At 41.8% G+C, this 24778-nt stretch overlaps 1 protein-coding gene across 3 annotated transcripts in view; it reads left to right on the forward strand.

The window, feature by feature from the left end:
* The window catches only part of CNTNAP2 (contactin associated protein 2), a 2064732-nt gene that overhangs the window by 1826795 nt on the left and 213159 nt on the right, over positions 1-24778 (forward strand). For all 3 annotated transcript variants that reach the window (XM_082473843.1, XM_082473842.1, XM_082473844.1), the window contains one exon: positions 22587-22823. In XM_082473843.1, the coding sequence (XP_082329969.1) occupies positions 22587-22823 (237 nt within the window). The remainder of the gene's footprint in view (positions 1-22586; positions 22824-24778) is intronic.

Consider the following 24778-nt stretch of genomic DNA (forward strand, 5'->3'; position numbering starts at 1 on the left):
TCCTCTTCCAAAGTCACTGAAAAACAGAGGATACAGTTCTCTTCACTCTACATGTAAAATATAATTAGAAGGTAGAGCCTCCTTTCCATTGGATAGTCCCCTGCCGCGAGTTGGGAGGAGATAAGGCTCCATCCTTCGATAACACTTACCTACCCAGCGACTGGGCTGGGGGAGCAGTAGAGTCTCCATGGCATAAACGAAGAAACTGTGACTCAGAGAGCCTAAGTAAACTGCATGATGCCATACAACTACATGCAGTGATGAATGTGAGATTCAGACTTGGATTTGTCTGGCTTCAAAATCTCTGTTCCTTCTATGACAATAAAACAAAGGAGAAGAAGAGCGAGAGAGCCATGTGGCTGACAGGGTCTTGGTGCCCCGGCCTGGTGTCAGGCCTGAGCCTCTGAGGTGGGAGAGCCGAGTTCAGGACATTGGACCACCAGAGACCACCCGGCCCCATGTAATATCAGTCAGCAAGAGCTCACCCAGAGATCTCCGTCTCAATGCTAAGACCCAGCTCCACTCAATGGCCAGCAAACTCCAGTGCCGGACGCCCCATGCCAAACAACTAACAAGACAGGAACACAACCCCACCCATTAGCAGACAGGCTGCCTAAAGTCATAGTGAGTTCACAGACACCCCAAAACACACCAACGGACGTGGCCCTGCCGACCAGAAAGACAAGATCCAGCCCCACCCACCAGAACACAGGCACCAGTCCCCTCTACCAGAAAGCCTACACAAGCCCCTGAACCAACCTTACCCACTGGTGACAACACCAAAAACAACAGGAACTATGAACCTGTAGCTGTGAAAAGGAGACCCCAAACACAGTAAGTTAAACAAAATGAGAAGACAGAGAAATATGCAGCAGATGAAGGAGCAAGGTAAACACCCACCAGACCAAACAAATGAAGAGGAAATAGGCAACCTACCTGAAAAAGAATTCAGAATAATGATAGTAAACATGATGCAAAATCTTGGAAATAGAATTGAGAAAACACAAGAAATGTGTAACAAGGACCTAGAAGAACTAAAGAGAAAATAAACAATGATGAACAACACAAATGAAATTAAAAATTCTCTAGAAGGAATCAATAGCAGAATAACTGAGGCAGAAGAACGGATAAGTGACCTGGAAGATAAAATAGTGGAAATAACTACCACAGAGCAGAATAAAGAAAAAAGAATGAAAAGAATTGAGGACAGTCTCAGAGAATTCTGGGACAACATTAAACGTACCAACATTTGAATTATAGGGGTTCCAGAAGAAGAAGAGAAAAAGAAAGGGTCTGAGAAAATATTTGAAGAGATTATAGTTGAAAACTTCCCTAACATGGGAAAGGAAATAGTCAATCAAGTCCAGGAAGCACAGCGACTCCCATACAGGATAAATCCGAGGAGAAACACTCCAAGACACATATTAATCAAACTATCAAAAAATAAATACAAAGAAAAAATATTAAAAGCAGCAAGGGAAAAACGACAAATAACATACAAGGGAATCCCCATAAGGTTAAAAGCTGATCTTGTAGCAGAAACTCTACAAGCCAGAAGGGAGTGGCAGGACATATTTAAAGTGATGAAAGGGAAAAACCTTCAACCAAAATTACTCTACCCAGCAAGGATCTCATTCAGTTCGACGGAGAAATTAAAACCTTTACAGACAAGCCAAAGCGAAGAGAATTCAGTACCACCAAACCAGCTTTACAACAAATGCTAAAGGAACTTCTCTAGGCAGGAAACACAAGAGAAGGAAAAGACCTACAATAACAAACAGAAAACAATTAATAAAATGGTAATAGGAACATACATATCAATAACTACCTTAAATGTAAATGGATTAAATGCTCCAACCAAAAGACATAGACTGGCTGATGGATACAAAAACAAGACCCATATATATATGTATACTGTCTACAAGAGACCCACTTCAGACCTAGGGACACATACAGACTGAAAGTGAGGGGATGGAAAAAGATATTCCATGCAAATAGAAATCAAAAGAAAGCTGGAGTAGCAATTCTCATATCAGATAAAATAGACTTTACAATAAAGACTATTACAAGAGACAAAGAAGGACATTACATAAGGATCAAGGGATCAATCCAAGAAGAAGATATAACAATTGCAAATATTTATGAACCCAACATAGGAGCACCTCAATACATAAGGCAAATGCTAACAGCCATAAAAGGGGAAATCGACAGTAACACAATCATAGTAGGGAACTTTAACACCCCACTTTCACCAATGGACAGATCATCCAAAATGAAAATAAATAAGGAAACACAAGCTTTAAATGACACATTAAACAAGATGGACTTAGTTGATATTTATAGGACATTCCATCCAAAAACAACAGAATACACTTTCTTCTCAAGTGCACATGGAACATTCTCCAGCATAGATCATATCTTGGGACACAAATCAAGCCTTGGTAAATTTAAGAAAATTGAAATCCTATCAAGTATATTTTCTGACCACAATGGTATGAGACTAGATATCAATTATGGGAAAAAAACTGTAAAAAATACAAACACATGGAGGCTAGACAATACACTACTAAATAACCAAGAGATCACTGAAGAAATCAAAGAGGAAATTAAAAAATACCTAGAAACAAATGACGGTGAAAACACGATGACCCAAAACCTATGGGATGCAGCAAAAGCAGTTCTAAGAGGGAAGTGTATAGCAGTACAATCTTACCTCAAGAAACAAGAAACATCTCAAATAAACAACCTAACCTTACACGTAAAGCAATTAGAGAAAGAAGAACAAAAAAACCCCCAAAGTTAGCAGAAGGAAAGAAATCATAAAGATCAGATCAGAAATAAATGAAATAGAAACAAAGAAAACAATAGCAAAGATCAATAAAACTAAGAGCCGGTTCTTTGAGAAGATAAACAAAATTGATAAACCATTAGCCAGACTCATCAAGAAAAAAAGGGAGAAGACTCAAATCAGTTAGAATTAGAAATGAAAAAGGAGAAGTAACTGACACTGCAGAAATACAAAGGACCATGAGAGATTACTACAAGCAACTATATGCCAATAAAATGGACAACCTGGAAGAAATGGACAAATTCTTAGAAAAGCACAACCTTCTGAGACTGAACCAGGAAGAAACAGAAAATATAAACAGCCCAATCACAAGCACTGATTTGAAACTGTGATTAAAAATCCTCCAACAAACAAAAGCCCAGGACCAGATGGCTTCACAGGCGAATTCTATCAAATATTTAGAGAAGAGCTAACACCTATCCTTCTCAAACTGTTCCAAAATATAGCAGATGGAGGAACACTCCCAAACTCATTCCATGAGGGCACCATCACCCTGATACCAAAACCAGACAAAGATGTCACAAAAAAGGAAAACAGGCCAATATCACGGATGAACATAGATGCAAAAACGCTTAACAAAATACTAGCAAACAGAATCCAACAGTACATTAGAAGGATCATACACCATGATCAAGTAGGGTTTATCCCAGGAATGCAAGGATTCTTCAATGTACGCAAATCAATCAATGTGATACACCATATTAACAAATTGAAGGAGAAAAACCGTATGATCATCTCAATAGATGCAGAGAAAGCTTTCAACAAAATTCTACACCAAATTATGATAAAAACCCTCCAGAAAGTAGGCACAGAGGGAACTTACCTCAACATTATAAAGCCCATATATGACAAACCCACAGCCAACATCATTCTCAATGGTGACAAACTGAAACCATTTCCTCTAAGATCAGGAACAAGACAAAGTGGCCCACTCTCACCACTGTTATTCAACATAGCTTTGGAAGTTTTAGCCACAGCAATCAGAGAAGAAAAAGAAATTGAACCCAAATCAGAAAAGAAGAAGTAAAACTGTTACTCTTTGCAGATGACATGATACTATACATAGAGAATCCTAAGGATGCCACCAGAAAACTACTAGAGCTAGTCAATGAATTTGGTAAAGTAGCAGGATACAAAATTAATGCACAGAAATCTCTTGCATTCCTATACACTAATGATGAAAAATCTGAAAGAGTAATTAAGGAAACACTCCCAATTACCATTGCAACAAAAAGAATAAAATATCTAGGCATAAACCTACCTAAGGAAACAAAAGACCTGTATGCAGAAAACTGTAAGACACTGATGAAAGAAATTAAAGATGATACAAACAGATGGAGAAATATACCATCTTCTTGGATTGGAAGAATCAACATTGTGAAAATGACTCTACTACCCAAAGCAATCTGCAGATTCAGTGCAATCCCTTTCAAACTACGAATGGCATTTTTCACAGAACTAGAATAAAAAATTTCACAATTTGTATGGAAACACAAAAGACCCCGAATAGCCAAAGCAATCTTGAGAAAGAAAAATAGAGCTGGAGGAATCAGGCTCCCTGACTTCAGACTATACTACAAAGCTACAGTAATCAAGACAATATGGTACTGGCACAAAAACAGAAATATAGATCAATGGAACGGGATGGAAAGCCCAGAGATAAACCCATGCACATATGGTCACCTTATCTTTGATAAAGGAGGCAAGAATATACAGTGGAGAAAAGACAGCCTCTTCAATAAGTGGTGCTGGGAAAACTGGACAGCTACATGTAAAGGAATGAAATTAGGAAACTTCCTAACACCATACACAAAAATAAGCTCAAAGTGGATTAAAGACCTAAATAGAAGGCCAGACAGTATAAAATTCTTAGAGGAAAACATAGGCAGAACACTGTATGACATAAATCACAGCAAGATTTTTTGACCCACCTCCTAGAGAAATGGAAATAAAAACAAAAATAAACAAATGGGACTTAATGAAACTTAAAATCTTTGGCACAGGAAAGGAAACCATAAACAAGACGAAAAGACAACCCTCAGAATGGGAGAAAATATTTGCAAATGAAGCAACTGACAAAGGATTAATCTGAAAAATATAGAAGCGCTCATGCAGCTCAATATCAAAAACACAAACAACCTAATCCCAAAATGGGTAGAAGACCTAAATAGACATTTCTCCAAAGAAGATATACAGATTGCCAACAAACACATGAAAGGATGCTCAACATCACTAATCATTAGAGAAATGCAAATCAAAACTACAATGAGGTATCACCTCATACCAGTCAGAATGGCCATCATCAAAAAATCTACAAACAATAAATGCTGGAGAGGGTGTGGAGAAAAGGGAACCCTCTTGCACTGTTGGTAGGAATGTAAATTGATACAGCCACTATGGAAAACAGTATGGAGGTTCCTTAAAAAACTAAGAATAGAACTACCATATGACCCAGCAATCCCACTACTGGGCATATAGCCTGAGAAAACCATAATTCAAAAAGAGTCATGTACCACAGTGTTCATTGCAGCACTATTTACAATAACCAGAACATGGAAGCAACCTAAGTGTCCATCAACAAATGAATGGATAAAGAGGATGTGGCACATATATACAGTGGAATATTACTCAGCTATAAAAAGAAACGAAATTGAGTTATTTGTAGTGAGGTGGATGGACCTAGAGTCTGTCATACAGAGTGAAGTATGTCAGAAACAGGAAAACAAATACCGTATGCTAACACATATATATGGAATCTAAAAAAAAAAACTATATATATATATATATATATATATATATATGGTTCTGATGAACCTAGGGGCAGGACAGGAATAAAGATGCAGATGCAGAGAATGGGCTTGAGGACACAGGGAGGGGGAAGGGTAAGCTGGGAAGAAGTGAGAGAGTGGCATGGACATATATACACTACCAAATGTAAAATAGATAGCTAGTGGGAAGTAGCCGCATAGCACAGGGAGATCAGCTTGGTGCTTTGTGACCACCTAGAGGGGTGGGATAGGGAGGGTGGGAGAGAAATGCAAGAGGGAGGAGATATGGGGATATATGTATACGTATAGCTGATTCACTTTGTTATACAGCAGAAACTAACACAACAATGTAAAGCAATTATACTCCAGTAAAGATGTTAAAAAAAAAAAAAAAAAAAAATATATATATATATATATATATATATAAAGAAGCTGCCATGAAAAGAGGGTTAACACAGGTCTTTTGGAAGTTACGAGAATCCAGCTATGATTCTGGTTTAGTCAAAAAGTAACAATTAAATTTTAAAATGAAACCTGGGAAGAAACAGCAGTTGCTGGTATTTGTCTGAAAAGCACTGGAGGCTTTCTCATGCCTCATGTCTTTGCTGCAACATGAGCAAATAGCATTAGGTGATCTCCCGGGATGGCCTGGCAGAGGTGTGTGAACCACACGGCGGTCTGCAGCCTCAGCAGCCCAGGTGCTCAGACCTGCATCCTCCGTGGAAGCCGTGGGCCAGATTTCTCTCAAGGGGTGGAGAAGAGCAGACACGTTCAAGGTCATTACTCAGCACGAACAACACCAGGCTGCATTGAGCTGGGGCCCTCTTTGGCACAGAGACATGCCAGCGAGTTCGGAGTCCTGGCCGCCGAGGCAGCAGCGGCCGGACCGGCAGGAAGCAGGGGTCTGGGGGCCTCAACCTGGAGGCCGGCGGCCGGCCCAGGGCAGGGGCAGCGTGAGCCGCTGGGGAGAGGTGAGCGGGCTTGTCAGGGCGGGGGGCTGGTGCAGGGGTTTACGTGCGGCAAAATCAACGCAGGCCAGAGTGTGTCATTGTGTTCGGCAGTAGTTAAAGGAGGAGGCCAGCGTTTCCAGAGAGCTGGCGGCTGCTTCGGGGGGAAGTCAAGCTCCTAAGTGGCTCCTTGAGCAAGAAGGTTAGGTCCTCTTAACTGTGACACATGTCCAGGCTCAACTCACTTGGCCCTGAACTCTTCTGAAATCTCTCTGGAAGTTCAAGGAGGCCAGCCCTTTTGTGCAAGATGTCGCCCGAAAGAGGCTTAAAAACTCGTCCTCACTCCTTCAGGATCCTCTGTGCTGCCCGGGAGGCCTGGTCGGAGATTCCGTGGGGGAAGTGCTGTCTTCAGGAGGTCTCATGGGAGCAGGGAGCCTGCAGCGTTTCTTCCTCTGCCAGACAGTTTGTCTATCGGGAAAATTTCCTCCTGTGTGGCAACTTGAGCTTATGGCAGAGTCGAGGTTTGTTCGATGGACTCAGGCGAATGGGGACTGGAGTGCTGTGACCGTCCTCTGGGCTCCGCTTGGCGAGCAGCCCGACAACTGCCCGCCTCCCCAGACTCGGGAGTGTAGCTCGTTTAGTCCCTTGCTCCTCACGCCCTCAGTATTCCAGACTCATGGGTGGATAATCCCATGGCCATCTGAAATGCAAGGTCATGGAGGGAGTAAAGAGAAAATCGACCTTTGTAGGCAAGGGAGAAAAATGGAATTCACGTCATGAAGTGCACTCCAATCTGTGCATGAATAAAATGGCTCTTTCTGGTATCTGAAAAGTTTAGGATAAAAAATATATAATTCGAATTGCAGGAATTAAAACACAGGAAATCTGTTGCTTGTTCCCATTTCCCGCAAACCTGAGTCAATGGCAGCAACATACATGCTGGCTAAGATGTCCTGGGTGATACTTCAAGGCCAAGTGCTTCATGTGCTTTATTTATCTCATTTAATCCACACGAGAACCTTATATAAAGTATGTACTGTTACTGATTCCCGTTTTCTTTTCACAGTGAAGAAACTAAAGCTAAAGATTAGTTAACAGCCCAAGGTCAGGCAGCTAGTAAGAGACAAGAGGTGCGATTTGATCCCAGGCTGATTCCAGAGACTTAACCATTTGTCTTGTCCAAGCAAAAATTGCACCAAAGTTAAACAAGCAAGGAAGACTTCATTCAAGGCTACTGCAGGAGGGGAGAGAGGCCAGAGCTTGGGGTGAGCTCAGCTCTGCTGAAGGAAAGGGCAAGAAAAATTTTTGTCCCTTTTACAACTTGGAGCAAGTTGCCAGCCCTGAGGAAGTTAGGCTCCGACCCTCCCCAGAAACTGGGATGTAGCGGCAGCAGCTCCCTGAATGTTTACATTCCAAAAAGATGCCCCCAGGTCCTTGAGAAAGACATTCCAGTTTTACAGCTGGAAAAAGGCCATTTTACAACTGGCAAAAGGCTTTTTCAAAGATAAATATCTCAAAGGAGCAGAGAAAGAATTTAAGTAAATGCTCTAAGAATAGGGGAGTCAAGGATCCAGGGTCAGAAGAAACGTGTCAAAATTTACTCAGTCCGAGGGGAACGTTAAGGCTGTCTCGGTCCTTATACCAGGGTCCCTCATCTGGGGGGCTGCTGTGACCCACCAGGTATTTGGAAAAGCGTGAAGGCTTTGGAGCACTACCTGCAGCTCCAGCCACAGGCAAAGCCGCCCGCAATGCAGAGGAGAGCCCATCCCCACAAAGCCTTGCGCCCCCAGGTGGCAGCCGCGCCCCATGCAACGCTGCTCGCAGTTATGGAGCCTATAGTAGGAGACGATGAGATCGGGCCGGTCCTGAGTCAGCCCCGGCAGGCGTTCTGTGGGTTACCAGTCACGCTGGCAAAGATCAAGGCAGGCAGGCCCTCACCGTCTGACACGAGCACAAAGGGCTTGGATTAACAAGAGAATTTTATGCAGAAGCACTGGTGGCAGGGAACAAACGAGACGCCTTACTTAAGAGTTTCTCTGGTACAGAGATAAGCTGCTTTTCTTTTCAGCTCATTTGGCAAACCCTTTAGAAAGGTTGTCAAAGTCAACACGGAGCTCTCTAGAGCTATGTCTAGAGCACGATCCTCTGGCTTCTCTCCATGGTCTCAGCAGCAGCCCCCGTGCCCTCCTTCTTGAAACACTCTCTTCTCTTGGATTCCATGGCGTGTGCTTGCCCGCTTTGCCTCACCTCACTGGCCATGACTGGAGTCTCTCCTGTGAGTTCTCTTCCTCTCTGTGACCGCTAAATGTTGGAGCATCAGACACAGAGCCTTCCCCTCTTCTCCAGCCATACGTTTCCCTGGGTAATCTCATCCAGTCAATGGTTCCCTATACTATTTATGCACCAATGACTCTGAAATCAAAATCTCCAGGCCTCACTTTTCCGGAAACTCTGCATCCACATACACAGCTGTCTACTTGGCATATCCACATGGCTGTCTGATGGGCATCTCAGAGTAAGCATGGCAAGGAGAGCTCCTGCTGCCTGCCCCAAGCCTGCTCTTCTGCCAGCCTTCCTGTCTCAGAAAATGACATCATCGCCCACCCATTTCTGCTTGAACCCAAAATCTGGCGTTAGCCTTGATTTCCTCTTTCCCTCATCACTGCCCATCATTAGTGAGTCCTGTGACTGCCTCCGGCTGTGCCCCAAACGCACCCCCTGCTGTCTCCTGCCACGGGTCCCACTCTAGTCGAAGCCACGGTTGTTTCCTGCTTGGACTGTTGTAACTGGTCTCCTGACTGGTCTCCAATCTTGGTATGTTTCCTGAACACACCAAGCCTGTTCCTGCTTTAGAGCATTTACACTGGCTGTTCCCTCTACCTGGAACTCCTCCCCAGACATCAACAAAATTGGCTCCTTCTTTTTTTTAATTGAAGTATAGTTGATTTACAATATTACACTAGTTTCAAGTGTATAGCGTAGTGATTCAATATTTTTATAAATTATACTCCATTTAAAATTATTACAAAATAATGGTAATATTTCCCTGTGCTGTACAATATATCCGTGTTGCTTATTTATTTTATACATATAGTAGTTTGTGTCTTTCAATCCCCTACCCCTATCTTGCCCCTCCCCTCTTTCCCTCTCCCCGCTGCTAACTACTAGTTTGCTGTCTGTATCTGTGAGTCTGTTTCTGTATTGTTATATGCATTCATTTGTTTTAGTTTTTAGATTCCACATATACGTGATAACATACAGTATTTGGTCTTTCTCTGACTTATTTCACTAAGCATAATACTCTCTAGGTGCATCCACATTGTCGCAAGTGGCAGAATTTCATTCTTTTTAACGCCTGAGTAGTATCCCACTGTGTACGTCGGTAGCACATCTTCCGCATCCATTCGTCTGTTGGTGGACACCTAGGGTGTTCCCGTATCTTAAAGGTTGGCTCCGTCTTGTCATTCACTCTCAGCTCTGTACCTCCTCCGAGAGGCCTTCGCTGACCACTCAGTCTAATGTAGCCAGCCATTTACCATTTTACATTCTCCTTAGAACTTGTGATATTTTCATTTATCTTTGTGTCCTTCCCCTAGAAGCTAAGCTACCTGACAGGAGAGATTTAGAATATCGCTGCAGTGGTCGCTGAGTGAGCAATAGGATGAATGAATAAGTGAATTATGTTTTTGTTACTTCTCTGAGTTAACAGTCATATTGCCATCTTTGGAAGTATCTTTTTCATTAGATACCAAGACTGACATCAAGCATGACCGAAGCCTAAAAAAAGAGTCACGGAGAAATTCATATGATGAAACATAGCATCTCAGATCATTCTAGGCCCTAAATATAGTTTTCAGTCTCCCTCTCTCAAATTGAGGTCTTGCTTGTGTGGCAGTGGCTGAGATGCTAGCTGGGACCCTAATGCAAAGAGTTTCTGGCCCGACCCTTGTAACTGGTCTCCTGGTTCTCTCCCAGAGATAGGGAGTGATGTCATAATTAGGAACCACTGCCATAAGATAATCAAGTAAAAAGATGTGCTAGATAAAATCTCGTTTTAAAAAATCACTAGATGAAATCAGTAAACTATCTACAAAGCAAAAATGCAAGTAAAATACAGAAGCTTCTCCATGGAATGCTACTCCTTCACGGCTGTTCACCTCAAGGATTGCTAGCACATTTATTCTTTTCTTAACACGACTGCCTTTCACGAGGCTCTGCCGTGAAACCACATATGAGGCAGCCACTCTCTTCTCCGTAGAACTGTCCCCTCCCTGCCAACCTCACAGGTGAAGGATGGTCCTTTCCCACTAAGTGTCACCATATGCTTTCCTGCCCTTTACCTTTTAGAGGTCAAAACGAATTAACTTTTGCAATCCCAGCTGTCTATTTTACAGTTAGAGTTTTAACATATGAAGTAAGTTACGATAGACACAATTTTTACCTTTCTTACATACACTCCCAACATAATCAAACTAACAATGTACTTTTAACTTCCTTTGAACCTCCAAAAAGTAATCTGTTCACTACCTTTTTCCATAGGTGCTGAGCTTATTTTCTTAGGCAGAGATTACGTGTTTAGAAACTTACAGAGAGATATGCAGTCAAATGCTTTACCACTGAGCTATACCCCTTTAGAGACAGATTTTGAACCTAAGAAAAGAGCCAAACCTATTGTTCACCTTCTGTGGAAAAACAGCTCATGTGCCACAAGAATAAAAGCTTCAGGGATTCTGAGGTCTTTTATTCCAATTTTCTCATGACAGTTGGCATGGGCCAATTCAGAGAAGACATTTTAATGTAAAGGCACCAATTTTGAAATCAGTATGGAAAAAAAAGTTTCAAAAATAGACTTATCAAATAATTTCTCATATGGATTTTTTATTCTTTCAGTAAGGACTGGACTAAGCTTCATGATAATAAATGGCAACTGTCACACAGAAAAAGATGGTAATAAAATTAGTATCAGTGACAAAATATTGAGGAAGGAACCAGTACTCACAGCCCCACAGTCCCTCCTGTGACACACTAAGAAAGTGAGAGAAAAACCATCCACTGTTACTGGCTTAAATAGAGTTGTTTCCCGCCAAATGCTGCATTTTATCCTCTTTTCTTTCATCTGCATCGTTTTCAAGGTCCCCTGGTGTGGGATTCTGTGGGACTCACACTCTTCATATCGTGGTCCTGTTGTCACAAACTGGCAGTGTTCCTCATTCGTTTTAATTTCACTTTATTATTTTACATCCTTTTTCACCATTCCCAATTCCACTCTCTCCCCATCGCTGGCACCCACTCAACTGTATCTTATGTATAACCTTCTAGCCCCACCCTCTATATATTTGTTCAAAATATGTGCATGTTATGGAAAATTCATAGTATTGCCTTTCGAGTGTCATTATTCATATAAGTGGTATTGTACTACAAATCTCATTCTGTTTCTTTCTCTTTCACTCAGCCTTATGGTTTTTTTTTAAATTTATTTATTTTATTTATTTATTTTTGGCTGTGTTGGGTCTTCTTGCTGGGCGCGGGCTTTCTCTTGTGTGGCGAGCAGGGGCTACTCTCTGTTGTGGTGCGTGGGCTTCTCATTGCAGTGGCTTCTCTTGTTGTGGAGCACGGGCTCTAGGCGCGCAGGCTTCAGTAGTTGTGGCACGCGGGCTCAGTAGTTGTGGCTCACGGGCTCTAGAGCACAGGCTCAGTAGTTGTGGCACACGGGCTTAGTTGCTCTGCAGCATGTGGTATCTTCCCGGACCAGGGATCGAACCCGTGTCCCCTGCATTGGCAGGCAGATTCTCAACCACTGCGCCACCAGGGGAGCCCCCAGCCTTATGTTTTTAAGATGTATTTGTGTAGCTCTGTGAATACTATGTGTATAGTGTTCCATTGTGTGTATATCCATGCTTTATTTATTCCATCCCTTAGTGATGCATACCTAAGTTTCCCCAAACTCTTTGCTACCACAGATAACTATTTGGCAAATATATTTGTGCCTATCCCCCTATTACCTGTATGAGGTTTTCTCATGTGTACTCACATGTGTCTGTGTGTGTGCAGGAGTCATAGGGTATATGCATACTTAATTTCTACTGTGTCATATTTCTCTAAGTACTGTTTGATCAGATTCTGAGTGTAAACCTCAAACTTTATTGGTTGATTATCTATTTCTGTCAATAGTTCTGTCCTTGGTAGCTCTGCATTCTTTGAGGCTATTTTGTTAGTTAGATGTGTTCTTAATCTTTTTGATTTATTGTTCCTTATACAAGTATGTAATTTCCATCTTTATTCCTTCTGATGTTTTTCATCACACAATTTTATTTCTGCTCTTAAAACTACTATGCAATTCTTCTTGTTGTTAATATTCGCCTGGTGTTTTTATGCGGGTGTTGGAATCCTTTTATTTAAATGTGTGTCTTAGATAGTACAATGCTGAATCTTTTAAAAATCTAATTTGAGAATCTCTGTCTTTTTATTCATTTACTGTAACTACTGTCACATCAGGGTATGTTTTCTGCCATCTTACCCTGCATTTCCAATTTACTATGTTTTCTTTGTTTGCTCACCCACCCCTCAGTCTACTTTCCATTGGTTAAATTGAATATTACTCTACTGATTTAAAAGTTTTACATTCTACTTGCATTCCTCTGGCAGCTATGCCTAACTTCTTAAGACTCATACTTATGCTTTTTTCTCTATCGTCCACAAAAACAAATCGATATCTCTGTTCTCCTGAATAAGAGACCAAGAACCCTCTGACCTCCTTCCCCACCTCACTACTTGCCGTGTTGACATCATCTGTGGTTTTAGTTGCAGAATCTTATGAATATACTTATTTTAACAGTTTAGGAGAAAACATTAATATTTGCTGTTTTTCTTTTCACTTACTCTTATTTCCCGCATCTTATCTACTCTTGGATTCATTTTCGTTTTTACTCAAGAGCAGTTTTTTCTAAAACTTCGTAGGTGAGTCCTTCCTAGACCTCACATGCCTGCGAATACCTTTACTGGCTCCCTATTTTCATCAACACTGGGAGGATATTAGTCCATTGTCTTTTACAGGCAGTGTTGCTGCTGAGAGGTTAGATGTAAGTTACACTCTTACTCCTGAACATGTCCTTCTTTTCCTTTCATATTGCTTAACTTCACTATAATGCAGCAGTTCTTAACCTTTTGGAGGCCAGTTTGGTAAAGTCTGTGTCTCTCTTCTCAGAGTAATGTTCTCTGTGAATAAAAGATACAGAATTACAAAAGAAACCAATACATTTATCAGAACATTTAAAATAACAAGTCTGTTTTACAGCAGTAACACGTGTGCTTCGTGCTTCAGAAGGCCTCCCTCCCTCCCTCCCCATCTGCTGTGGCTGATTGTTAAACCAGTGCTGGATCTTCACCTACTGAATCCGTACTCTCGCTACCCGTTCCCTCGCTAAGAAGCATCTCATTACTACATTGACAGGGCTGTCTCAGAAATAACCAAATCGAGTAGGCTTTTCCCATTTTCTCCTTTTGCGTGGCCTCTGGTGTCATTTAACACTCGTAAGCATGCCCTCCGTGCAACCCTGACCTCAGCACCTCCCACGGTTCTGTCCTCGGCCTCTCTGCCCGCTCCTGGCTCCTCTCCCTCTCCATCCCAGCCCTCACTTCTTTTTCTACCGCCCTCCTGTCTTGGGAAGCTCCTGCCGCCTGGGAGGTTGGTGGGCAGAGCTGTGCTGATCCCTCCCAGACCCATAAATCCGGCCTTGACCCGGGACTGACATCTTTAAACGCTTGTTTGGAGCCTGGAGTCTGAGAGTAAGAGAGCGAGGTAACAGCTCTGATTCTTGGCTGTGGATGAAAAGGGAGTGGATACAGTTGTTTAAAAAATAAAGGCTTTTAAAGGCAAATAATAGAGACAGAGAGACAGAGACAGGGACAGAGACAGAGACAGAGAGGTGGATCAACCTGGGTCAGGTTCCTGGTCTGTGCATGCGTGTGTGTGCATGCGTGTGTGTGCATGTGTGTGTGTGCATGCGTGTGTGTGCATGAGTGTGTGCATGCGTGTGTGTGCATGCGTGTGTGTGCATGAGTGTGTGTGCATGCGTGTGTGCGTGAGTGTGTGTGCATGCGTACATGTGCATGCGTGTGTGTGTGTGTGTGTGTGAGAGAGAGAGAGAGAAAGAGAAAGAACATGGGATATGTTAGGATCAGCAGAAAGCAGATGCTAATTTTGCTCCGAAGATGAGCAGGACTCTCCAGCAGGATACATCATATGAGCAATCACATACAGATACTGGTAAAACAAATATTTAGACAGAGTTGTAAGCTGATATATTTGAAATCTGGCTTTGCGCTAAAGTTTCCTGAAGTGACAATTAATAATTTACAATTTGGATCTGGCTGGGATCTGGAGGTTTACCACTGTACTCTCTGTCAGCCGCCACTTCTGTGAGGGACTTGGAACCGTAAGACCCATTGCAGAGTGGCAGTCCTCTGAAATAGCGCTGTGAGACCGAGTGTGGGGAGATAACCAACCTCCCACCCTCTAGGGGCCAAAGCTCATCACTGCTCTGGTTTTAGAGATGCAGTATGAAGCTTTTGCGCCAAGAAAAAATACAACTTCAAAGACAGCATCAAAGAAGCATCTCCTGTTTGCGGCCTAGAGACCAGTTTGGGTGTCCATATGTCCACATTCCTGGCTGAACTGTGAGCGTGGCATTCCCCTTTCAGCTTCAGCCATCCTGGGACAGCACTGTGCCAAGCAGTGAGTGATTTATCTCAGATGGTAATCATTCTGTCAGCATGTTCCATACCTCAACACAGCAAAGTCAGAGAAGAGGCTCATAGGATGCAAGCCCAAAAGTCAGGATGCAGCTACAGCACGGCAAGAGTGCAGGCTTAACAGCCAGAAAGCCTGGGGGGTGAATTATGGCCTCTTACAACCCATGTAACACTGGGCAAGTCAACTCTGTTGGTCTCAGTTTCCTTACCTGTAAAATGGGGGTGATAATAATATTTCTCTCTGAGAGTTAAAAATGTAAAATTTGAAACAGTAGCTGGAACAGCTAGCATTCAGTTAATATGAGCTTTTGAAATAGCTAACATTTTATCATGGTTGCCCTCCCGCCACAGCCTCTGGAATGAATTCAGGCCTCTCAGCACCATCCCCATCGTGGAGCAATTCACACTCAGACACATATGAGTGCTTTCTGCTATCAGAAACCCAGTTATTTTCTCCATCTCTATTTTGAAGTTTTCTTCTAGTTTAAATACTTTGGATTCACATATTCTGCATGTCCTCTACTCAGAGGATGTAAGAAATTCATGCAGTGATAATGAACTTTAAAAAAATCCATCCTACTGAATGATGTTATGAATGAGAACTCACGAGCATTATCTGAAAAAACAATCCTCCAAAGCCCCACTCTCTGAGTTTGGATAAACTTTTTCATATATGCCCGCCAATATCCAGCTGACAGAGGCATGCCTGATCAATACTTGTCAGTCACGCAGCTCTGCACTGAATAATGTAAGCCCGCATCCTTGAACTCTCTCCACTACTAAAGAATCTGGGCCATTCTGAGGTCCTCAGCTTAACCAGATAACTGGGTTTTTACTTTACACACCTGTACTGACACTACAGGGTTTTCTCCATGTTCAGGTCGACAGTCAAGACCTCAGAGACAAAGGTAACACGTGAAACAGGGGACACAGTGGGTGCAGCATCAACCAGGCTGCCGATGGGGGCCCAGCCCGGCCAAGCACGTAGCTGCCTTTGCCCCCGACCTACACGGCCAGGTCTGACTGCCATGGAGAAGAGCCAGGGTCTAGGTGGTCACCTGGACACAGAAATCACAGCTGTATTTCCTGTCAATCTTTTAGGCCAGCCAGTCATGTGTTCAGCGCCTCGATGCCAGCTTACAGCTCTCCCAATCCAGATGCGGTCCCCCATAGCACACAAGAGAAGGAAAACACCCATCCTAATCCTGAACCTCCCAAGGAAATAGTGGAGTTAGAAGGAGAACTCCAAGGTCATTCTCTCAGGCAGGCCTGGACCAGCCCAAGCTTGAAGTTAACCCTTTACTCACTGTATTAGTCTGCTCAAGCTGCCCTGACAAAATACCACAGACTGGGTAGTTTAAACAACAAAAATCTATTTCTTACAATTCTAGAGGCTGGAAGACCAAGCTCAAGGTGCTGGCAGTGTTGGTTTCTCCTGAGGCCTCTCTCCTTGGCTTACAGACCTGTGCCTTCTCACCCGGCTGTTTTTCTGTGTGCTTGCATCCCTGGCATCTCTTCCTCTCCTTTCGAAGGACACGCTCATATTAGGGACCCACCCTTGTGACCTCATTCAATCTTACGTACCTCTTTAAAGGTACTATCTCCAAATATAGTCATATTGGGGATTGGCGCTTCAACACATGAACTTTGGGGTGACACAATGCATTTCATAACACTCATGGTACCTCTGGTATCAGATTCGTGTACACTCATCTTAGCCGTATTTAACTTCCAACTCTGTGCTTCTGTAGAATTTTGTTTATACTGAATAATGGTAATAATAATAAACAGCTACCATTAACTGAGCATTAGTACCGAGGGGGGTATTGTCACTTGTTATTAATATGACCCTGCAAGGTGCATATTTTTATGCCAGCTTCATACATGAGGAGGCTGAGGCCCAACGAGGAGCTGGGAAGATCAAGCAGTGAGCAGCGAAGCCAACACCCAAGTAGACCTTTGTGACCACAGTTCATGCTCTCCACACCTCTGTTTCCTGCCTCTCCGGTGTCAAATTTGACCTTGAACCACAGTGTGGCTCTTTGTGATTACATTTCTATTAACCTGAGAGCAAGAAGTGTGTCTCCTCCATCTGTTTAGGAATGCCTTTCCCAGTGCCTTACACACGTGACCTGGCGCCTTTGCGTCTCTCAGCACCTCAGAGCAGCTCCCCGTCTCACCCCCTGCCCTCACCTGCAGGGCGGTGCCTCCCTTACCTCTTTGTCTTCCCAGGGGCGTGCACCTGGATACTCCTTCTGTCAATTTCTCAGTGGGGTCTGTCCTAAGGGCTCTATTTAAAATGGGAATCTCCCCCACCCCACTCCCACTCCCACTCCCACTCCCACTTAACCCAGACTGACTTCTAACAGGCGATATACTTAACTTACTTATTGAGTTTATTGTTAAATTTCCCTCTCCCTCGGCAAGAAGATAAGCTCTGCAAGGGCAAAGACTTTTGTGTGTTTTGCTTCATAGTGCCTTCTAAACATCTAGACAAGGCTAGCTTATAGTTGCTGTGAAATAAATACTTATTGAATGGATAAATTAGATTCCTCGTGTGGGAGCTTTGGTGCAATTCCTCTCTATGGCGAATGAATGGCCGGTCTCTCTGGGCACAGGTGCTCTGGAACCCAACTTAGCTCCTTAGAAAACAATTAAGCTCCTAGTCTGAGGACAGTACTTTTTAGAATTCCTCCTGATCATTATTTTCGCCCTTTCTGTTTAATTTAATACCTGATTATTTTGCCCCAATCTTCTATGCTTTTGATGGTTGTATTATTCATTATGGATAGTTACAACATTTTCATAATTAATCTTTAACTGCAATACTTGAATAGCATTTCACATGAAAAATGATTTACAAATTAAGCCCACGTCTCACCTTGGGTAATTATCACAAGTCTAACTAATGTGTGTGAGGCCCTTGCGTGGCAGGGGGCTCTCTCCAGTGACAATGTGTTGATTTTCTAATTAACAAAGGTTAAGCAGCCTTTTTGCTCGCAGACCTACAATTTAAACTTATGACATTTGTCACCAGGAAAGATTTCTATAGAGCACATAACTTGAACTCAAATAATTATCACTGGTTCTAGTACATTAACATCCTTTGCATAATATATAATGACCGTTTTCAGGGCAAAAGATTTTTCTTCATATTGACTAGATCAGTAAAAGTACTTTCCAGCTCACTGACCCATTTAATAAATCAGGGACCATGTTTAAAAAAGAATAAGTTATTTAGTTTTCCTTTATATAGAGACAAATGGCATTCCACTTACCTTCTTTGTAAATTAAGAAGTGGGAGTATAAAACTTTATTTAATGAAGACAACAAATACAAATTAGACTATAGTCATATGTTATGGTCAATTAAGGGAAGGAGGGGGAAAAAAAGGTCAGGCAGCAGTGCAAAGAGGAAAAAGGAAGCAAGAAGAAATTTAGCAGAAATTGACAGTAATTTGCTGAAATGGGGAGAGGGGGACACATAAGCCCAGAGGGAGAGATTGTACATCATGGACCAGAGTAATTTAGAGCTGGAAGGACCAGAGACTTCTAGTTCAGCCTCCTTTTATGTATAAGAAAAACTGATGCTGAGAAAGATGCAGCGATTTGATGAAAGCCGCAGAACTGACCAAAAACAGTCAACAGTCCTGACAGGGAGAGCTATACAAACACAGAGGCAGGAACAAAGACTGGCAGATGTAGAAGCTCAGAAAGAACAAGACCAGGAAGAATCAGAGAGGCAGAGAGACAGAAAAATCTGCCCCTAAATCCCCTTACTGAATGAAGCCTGTGTATGTACATGATGAAGCATATATACATATATCTAAATGTTTACCTAAATGATGTAATTAAAATATGACCTAATCTAGATGTACTTTCTCTGCCAATTGACACTTTCTAAATCTCCATTTTTTTGGTCATATTAACATTTACTTAAAGAGTCTTTTTAAAAAAATCTCCTCAGACTCTCAACCGTTGCTGACACCTGTAAATGTCAATTATTTCCTAAATTAAAATACAGTCCAGATAGATTAAAGAATGAAATGTTAAAAGAGGTAAAATCATAAAAGTTCTAGGAGAAAATATAATTGAATAATTATATTATTTTGGATTAGAGAAGGTATTTATAAGCCTAATATCAAAGGCAGAAATCATAAAAATAAGATAGATGCATGTGACTACATAAACGTTACATACAAGTTAACAAACACAAACTGGAAAGATGTAGTTGCTGAATTTATAACAAAAAATTAAAGACCCAAATATTGTTATCAATCAATAAGAAATATATATTCTCCTATTTCCCCCAAAAAAGCAAAGGTCATTAAGAAACAAAAAATAAGAGTGAGGAAAACATAAAAATTATTCAACTCACAGTATTCGAAGCAATGCAAATTAAAAGAATGAACTCTTTTTTTTTTTTTTTTCCCTCTAGCCTATAAATTCAAAAGTATCCTGCCTAGTATTAGAATTGGTGTGGAGAAGGCAGGAATGTTGTACCCTATTGGTGAAATACAAATTGATAAAGTCTTCTGAGAGGAAATTACATTGCAAATGACTTTAAAATGTTTATGCCCCTTGTACCTAGCAATTACACTTCTAAGAATTAATTCTAAGGAAAAACTGGACAAGTATGTAAAGGTTTTTACAAGGATATTTATTATAGTATCATATAAAATGAGAATTGGAATAAGCTTTAAAGTCCAGTGGTATGGGATAGGGAGGGTGGGAGGGAGATGCAAGAGGTAGGGGATATGGGGATATATGTGTACATACAGCTGATTCACTTTGTTATACAGCAGAAACTAACACAACATTGTAAAGCAATTATACTCCAATAAAGATGTTAAATAAAAAATATATTTTTTAATTTACTTAGTAAAAAAATAAAATAAAATAAAATAATTTAAAAACTTTAAAAAGTCCAATGGTAGTGGAATGACAAAATAAGTTACAGTGCCTCACAGGGGGGGCTGCTATGCAGATGTTAAGCAAGATGTTCTAGTTGAATATTTATTGCTGGGGAAAATGTTTTATGATATATTAAGTGAAAAAAGCAAATTTCAAAACAATGCATATACCCCGCTTTTTCCTTTATTTTTTATACATATGTATGTTCATAGATAAAAGTAGAAAAGGCTGTTTGCTAAAAGTGAAAGTCGTTCTATCTGAGGAGCATTATAGATTCTCTTTTTCATTTTGCTTATCAGTATGTTTATGGTTTCCACAATGAAAAACTATTACATTTGCAACCAGGGGAAAGGAGAGGCAGACATCTAAAAACAACGATTTAAAAATTTCAGCATATTTTGATAGGATATAATTGTCTTAATTAACTAGTGATGAAAATTTAAATGGCTAGGCATTTATTGAACGAAAGGCCCTTTGGAAAGCCTTATTGCAAGAACAAAAGCCATAGCTGCTAAAACAGTAGATGCCAAATTGAAATTTTGACACACAAAGAGTGACTACTGGATTGAAATTCTTCCAGATCGTAGCAAAGGGCCAAATTCCCCTTAGCCCAGAGGTGCAGGGGTGCTGGTGAGCAGATTGCAAAATGGGAAATCCTTCAAAGTGGTAGTTTCTAATCATTTCTTTTGCCGTCTACTCTCCCATACCTTTAATCAAAAGGGGCATTGGGATCCCTTCAATTAATCCTCTTCTATTTAAATATTTTATTAAAAAATAACAATCCCTGGAAAATCATCACTCAAATCTGTGCACTGCCCAGTGAGAGAACTGCAAGGCTTGGGTTTATAAAGATAGTAGTGCAAGTCATTTGCTATTTCACGGCTGCGGATTCACAGGCATAAGCAAAGGCTCATCCATCTCTGCAGCTAAAGCCTTTGATCCACCAGCCCTGTCTGATGAGTCGTCTAGATCGCACACTTTTTCTCGAGATACTGGAGTAAGTGATCAGAATCAACCTCCAGTGTGCAGCCTTGCCCAAAGTCTGCCAGTCCTATTGACCATGCCATTTTTAAAGACATCCAGATCTTTACCTCAGAAACATGTACGTCTGTGGCGCCCCAGACCCTGAAGTTCTTCTGCATTAGACGATCAACACAGAACAGAGTTTAAGACCACAGCCTCGAGAATAAGACAGATCTGACACCGCTTTGGCACTTCGGAGCTATGAGTCCTTGAGTACATGACTTAATTTCTCTAAGCCTCAGTTTCCTTATCTGTACAATGGGGGTAAGGTAACAATGCCTACCTCGCCAGGTTATTGTGAGAATCAGGTGAATATCATATGTAAGATGCTTAGTAGAGTACCTGCTACATAGCCCTCAATAAACAGTAACTTTCACTTTATTAACCATATCTTTTTTTCTAAATCCCCATCAGATTTCTTTTAATAATTTTAACTACTATCATTTTATTTAATTTCTAGAAAAGCTGTTAGTCTAAAATACAGGCATATTTATAAACTTGAGTTCCTCCTTTTGTACCAGCTGCTTAAAAAAATCATAGCTAAGGTTATTATAGATACAATCCACCTGTGATATAATTCTCCAATGAACCGTTCTATGAAATTTATTAGGAATATTTTAATATTTTCATACTCATGAACCTCTAACTCCATAACTTACTGAGAAAATTACAGTGAATTTGTTTTGTGTGTTATGTGTCTTGCAGTGGCATTTAGACAAAAGCAATAAAATCTAAACTGACCTGGTAATAAATGTGGTGTAGCTGACTTCTGTGTAAAATTATCAACTCCAATTTCCAACCACCCCAGACAAGAAGCCCTGGGAACCCTTAACATGAATTTCAAAGCAAAGCATTTCTTGAGACAAGAACCAGGACATTCCAAATGGATCTACTTCCTCTGGCTAATTGACTTGTTAACTATGCTAATATATTCATGTCCCTCTGCCTTTTTATATCTCTTCCAATAGATAATGCTATGGAACTGAATGCCATGAGATTAAAAACCAAAGAATTTAGAGAGTTCTGTAAACTTCTTTTCTATAGGAAACCAGATTAAACTTCCAAAGCAGCTTATATAATTTGTGTGTGTCTCCAGACATTTTAGTACTATAGCAAATGTATTGCTTCGCAGAAGACTGTCTCTTTTAATCAGGCATTATAGCCTACGGGGAAAAAGCTGCAAACTCTTCTATTAGGCAGGACCAACTTGACAGTGAGCATGCCCCCTGCACTTGGCAGTCTCAGCTCCTACCACAGTGGTCCGAGGAATGATGAATGAAACAGAAGCCACAGCAGAGGTTATTCTATCTGAGCTCCATGCCTTCTGTCTTCCCAGGTGGTGCCGGAGGCCAGCAGGGCTTTCTGGGCTGCATCCGCTCCCTGAGGATGAACGGGGTGACACTGGACCTGGAAGAAAGAGCAAAGGTCACATCCGGGTTCAAATCCGGGTGCTCGGGCCACTGCACCAGCTACGGGGCGAACTGTGAGAATGGAGGCAAATGCATAGAGAAATACCACGGGTACTCCTGCGATTGCTCCAGCACAGCCTATGATGGGACATTTTGCAACAAAGGTAAGTCAGAGCCAGTTTCCAAAGCCATTTTTAGACGTCTTTGAAGTCCAGATCATCTATTGAATGGTTTTTCAGCTGTACCCAGGCATACTTCATTCTGAGGGTAAGGTATTGGGAATTCTTCTCCTACCTTAGGTAGGAAGTCTCCTAAACCATTCCATAATCTTTTCATTAAGATGAGAGAATCTTTGCGTGTGGTGCAGCGTTTCCCCCAAAGTCTAGCAAACTTTTCACTGGCTGGAACATTACAAAGCAAATAGCCATATCATGCCTTAATGGTGAGTGACAACGTAAGCTGCCATTGAAAGAGGACTTGGGCCTGCCCCCCCCACTCAGGGAGTCGGAAGGGTCAGCACATTATCTTGGACCTGTAGATCACTGCAGTGAATCTGTCTGTGCCGCCCAGTGGTCTTAATGCCCACCCCCTCCCCCAGCTGCTAGGAGACTGGATTCAAGCTGGACTCACAGGAGAGCCCCTCTGGCCAGTTACCGTCATTATCTTTAGTATCACTCTTCTACAGGGCGCCTCTGGGAGGGTCTCAGCCTCCACTAAACCGCAGGAATACTGAGACACCACATCTAATAGGTCTGTTATTACTGCATTATTTCAGTCTTGAGTGATTAATCCCTAGTAAATTCTGCAGAGCCAGTCAGCTGACTCCAAGAGCCTGATGCTTATGCTTGTTGGTATACCCTGTGATCTTGCATGACCAGAAGAAATGCATTCGACTGGCCTGTGGCTTCCTTTCCCACTTGTAAACAGGAGGGATGGGGAGAGGCAGGGCTGGCACTCTTCTTAAGCTACAATTGAAATGCGCGTAAATCGCTCTTCTCTTTCTAAATGAATGTATAGCGTTTGGGTAAAGTTCTCTGTAAACGGTTGGTGCATCTCTTTATAAGAAGCTTTACGTAAGTAGCCTATTCATACGTTCATGAATACGTGGAGGGTTGTTGAGGCTGGCATTATTCACACAAGATGCCACACAGAAGGAGGAATTGTTCCATAACATTCTCTGTACATCCAGGCTACTGTCTGGCGGTGCTATAATATGAGCATAGAAATTAGGTCAGGCAGGGCTTGAAGAATGAGCGTGAGACAACAACAAAGGTGGAAAGGAACACTTTGCTGAATGATCCACAGCACTTTACCACTGCTGTTACAGCGCGTTCTTCTGCTTGGAACAGCATGGCTGCATGATTTTCCCGTGGCACACAATGCGATGGGTTTGCAGAACACATTAATTTTGCACTTGTAGAAATGACAGTCTTGCAATTACCATTCATTGTGCTTGATGCTAATTCAGTGCAGTCATTCCCTTGCCAAAATGGTGTCTGAATGCAATCAAGTAAGCACTAATGCCTGAGAGATTACACTGCATAAGTGCCAATTTAAAGAAAATCATGAGCCCCTTATTTTTGGAGAGTTAGGTTAAGTACCGTGGCTCATACACAACCACTGGGGGTTAATACGCAGTATTCACGAATTGAAAGGCAAGGGTATGTACCCTTCAGCTTTGCCAATGTTCAAGATAAAGTCAAAGGAAGCTCTTGAGTTTCCACTGACATTATTTCAAAGGGTTTACACAAAAGATCCCTAAATATTCTCTGAATATCTGTTTAGCCGGATGAGTTTACATTTGATTCAATTAGTGGCTTTACCCAAAAAAATTAAAATTAAAAACTGCATGTCATATTTGGAAAGTATCTGTGGGCATCCTTCTACGTCAAGACGAGTATCCTCTTGACTTGGGGAGGATGAAGGTGGTGCTGGTTGAGAGGAATCCAGGAAAGCGTCATCTGCACTAAGGCAAGCTCGTTCCCGGACGGGGTCTTCCCTCTGAGGCCTGCAGCCGGGTGGTCCCTCTGGTCAGGGTCTCACCTCCCAGAACAGCAGCTCCTATGACCACACCTCCAGGGAGGCTACAGCCAAACAACAGCCTCTAGAAAGAGCGGCC

Source organism: Balaenoptera physalus, assembly GCF_965194825.1.
Source record: "Balaenoptera physalus genome assembly, chromosome: 8".
Lineage (NCBI taxonomy): Eukaryota > Metazoa > Chordata > Mammalia > Artiodactyla > Balaenopteridae > Balaenoptera > Balaenoptera physalus.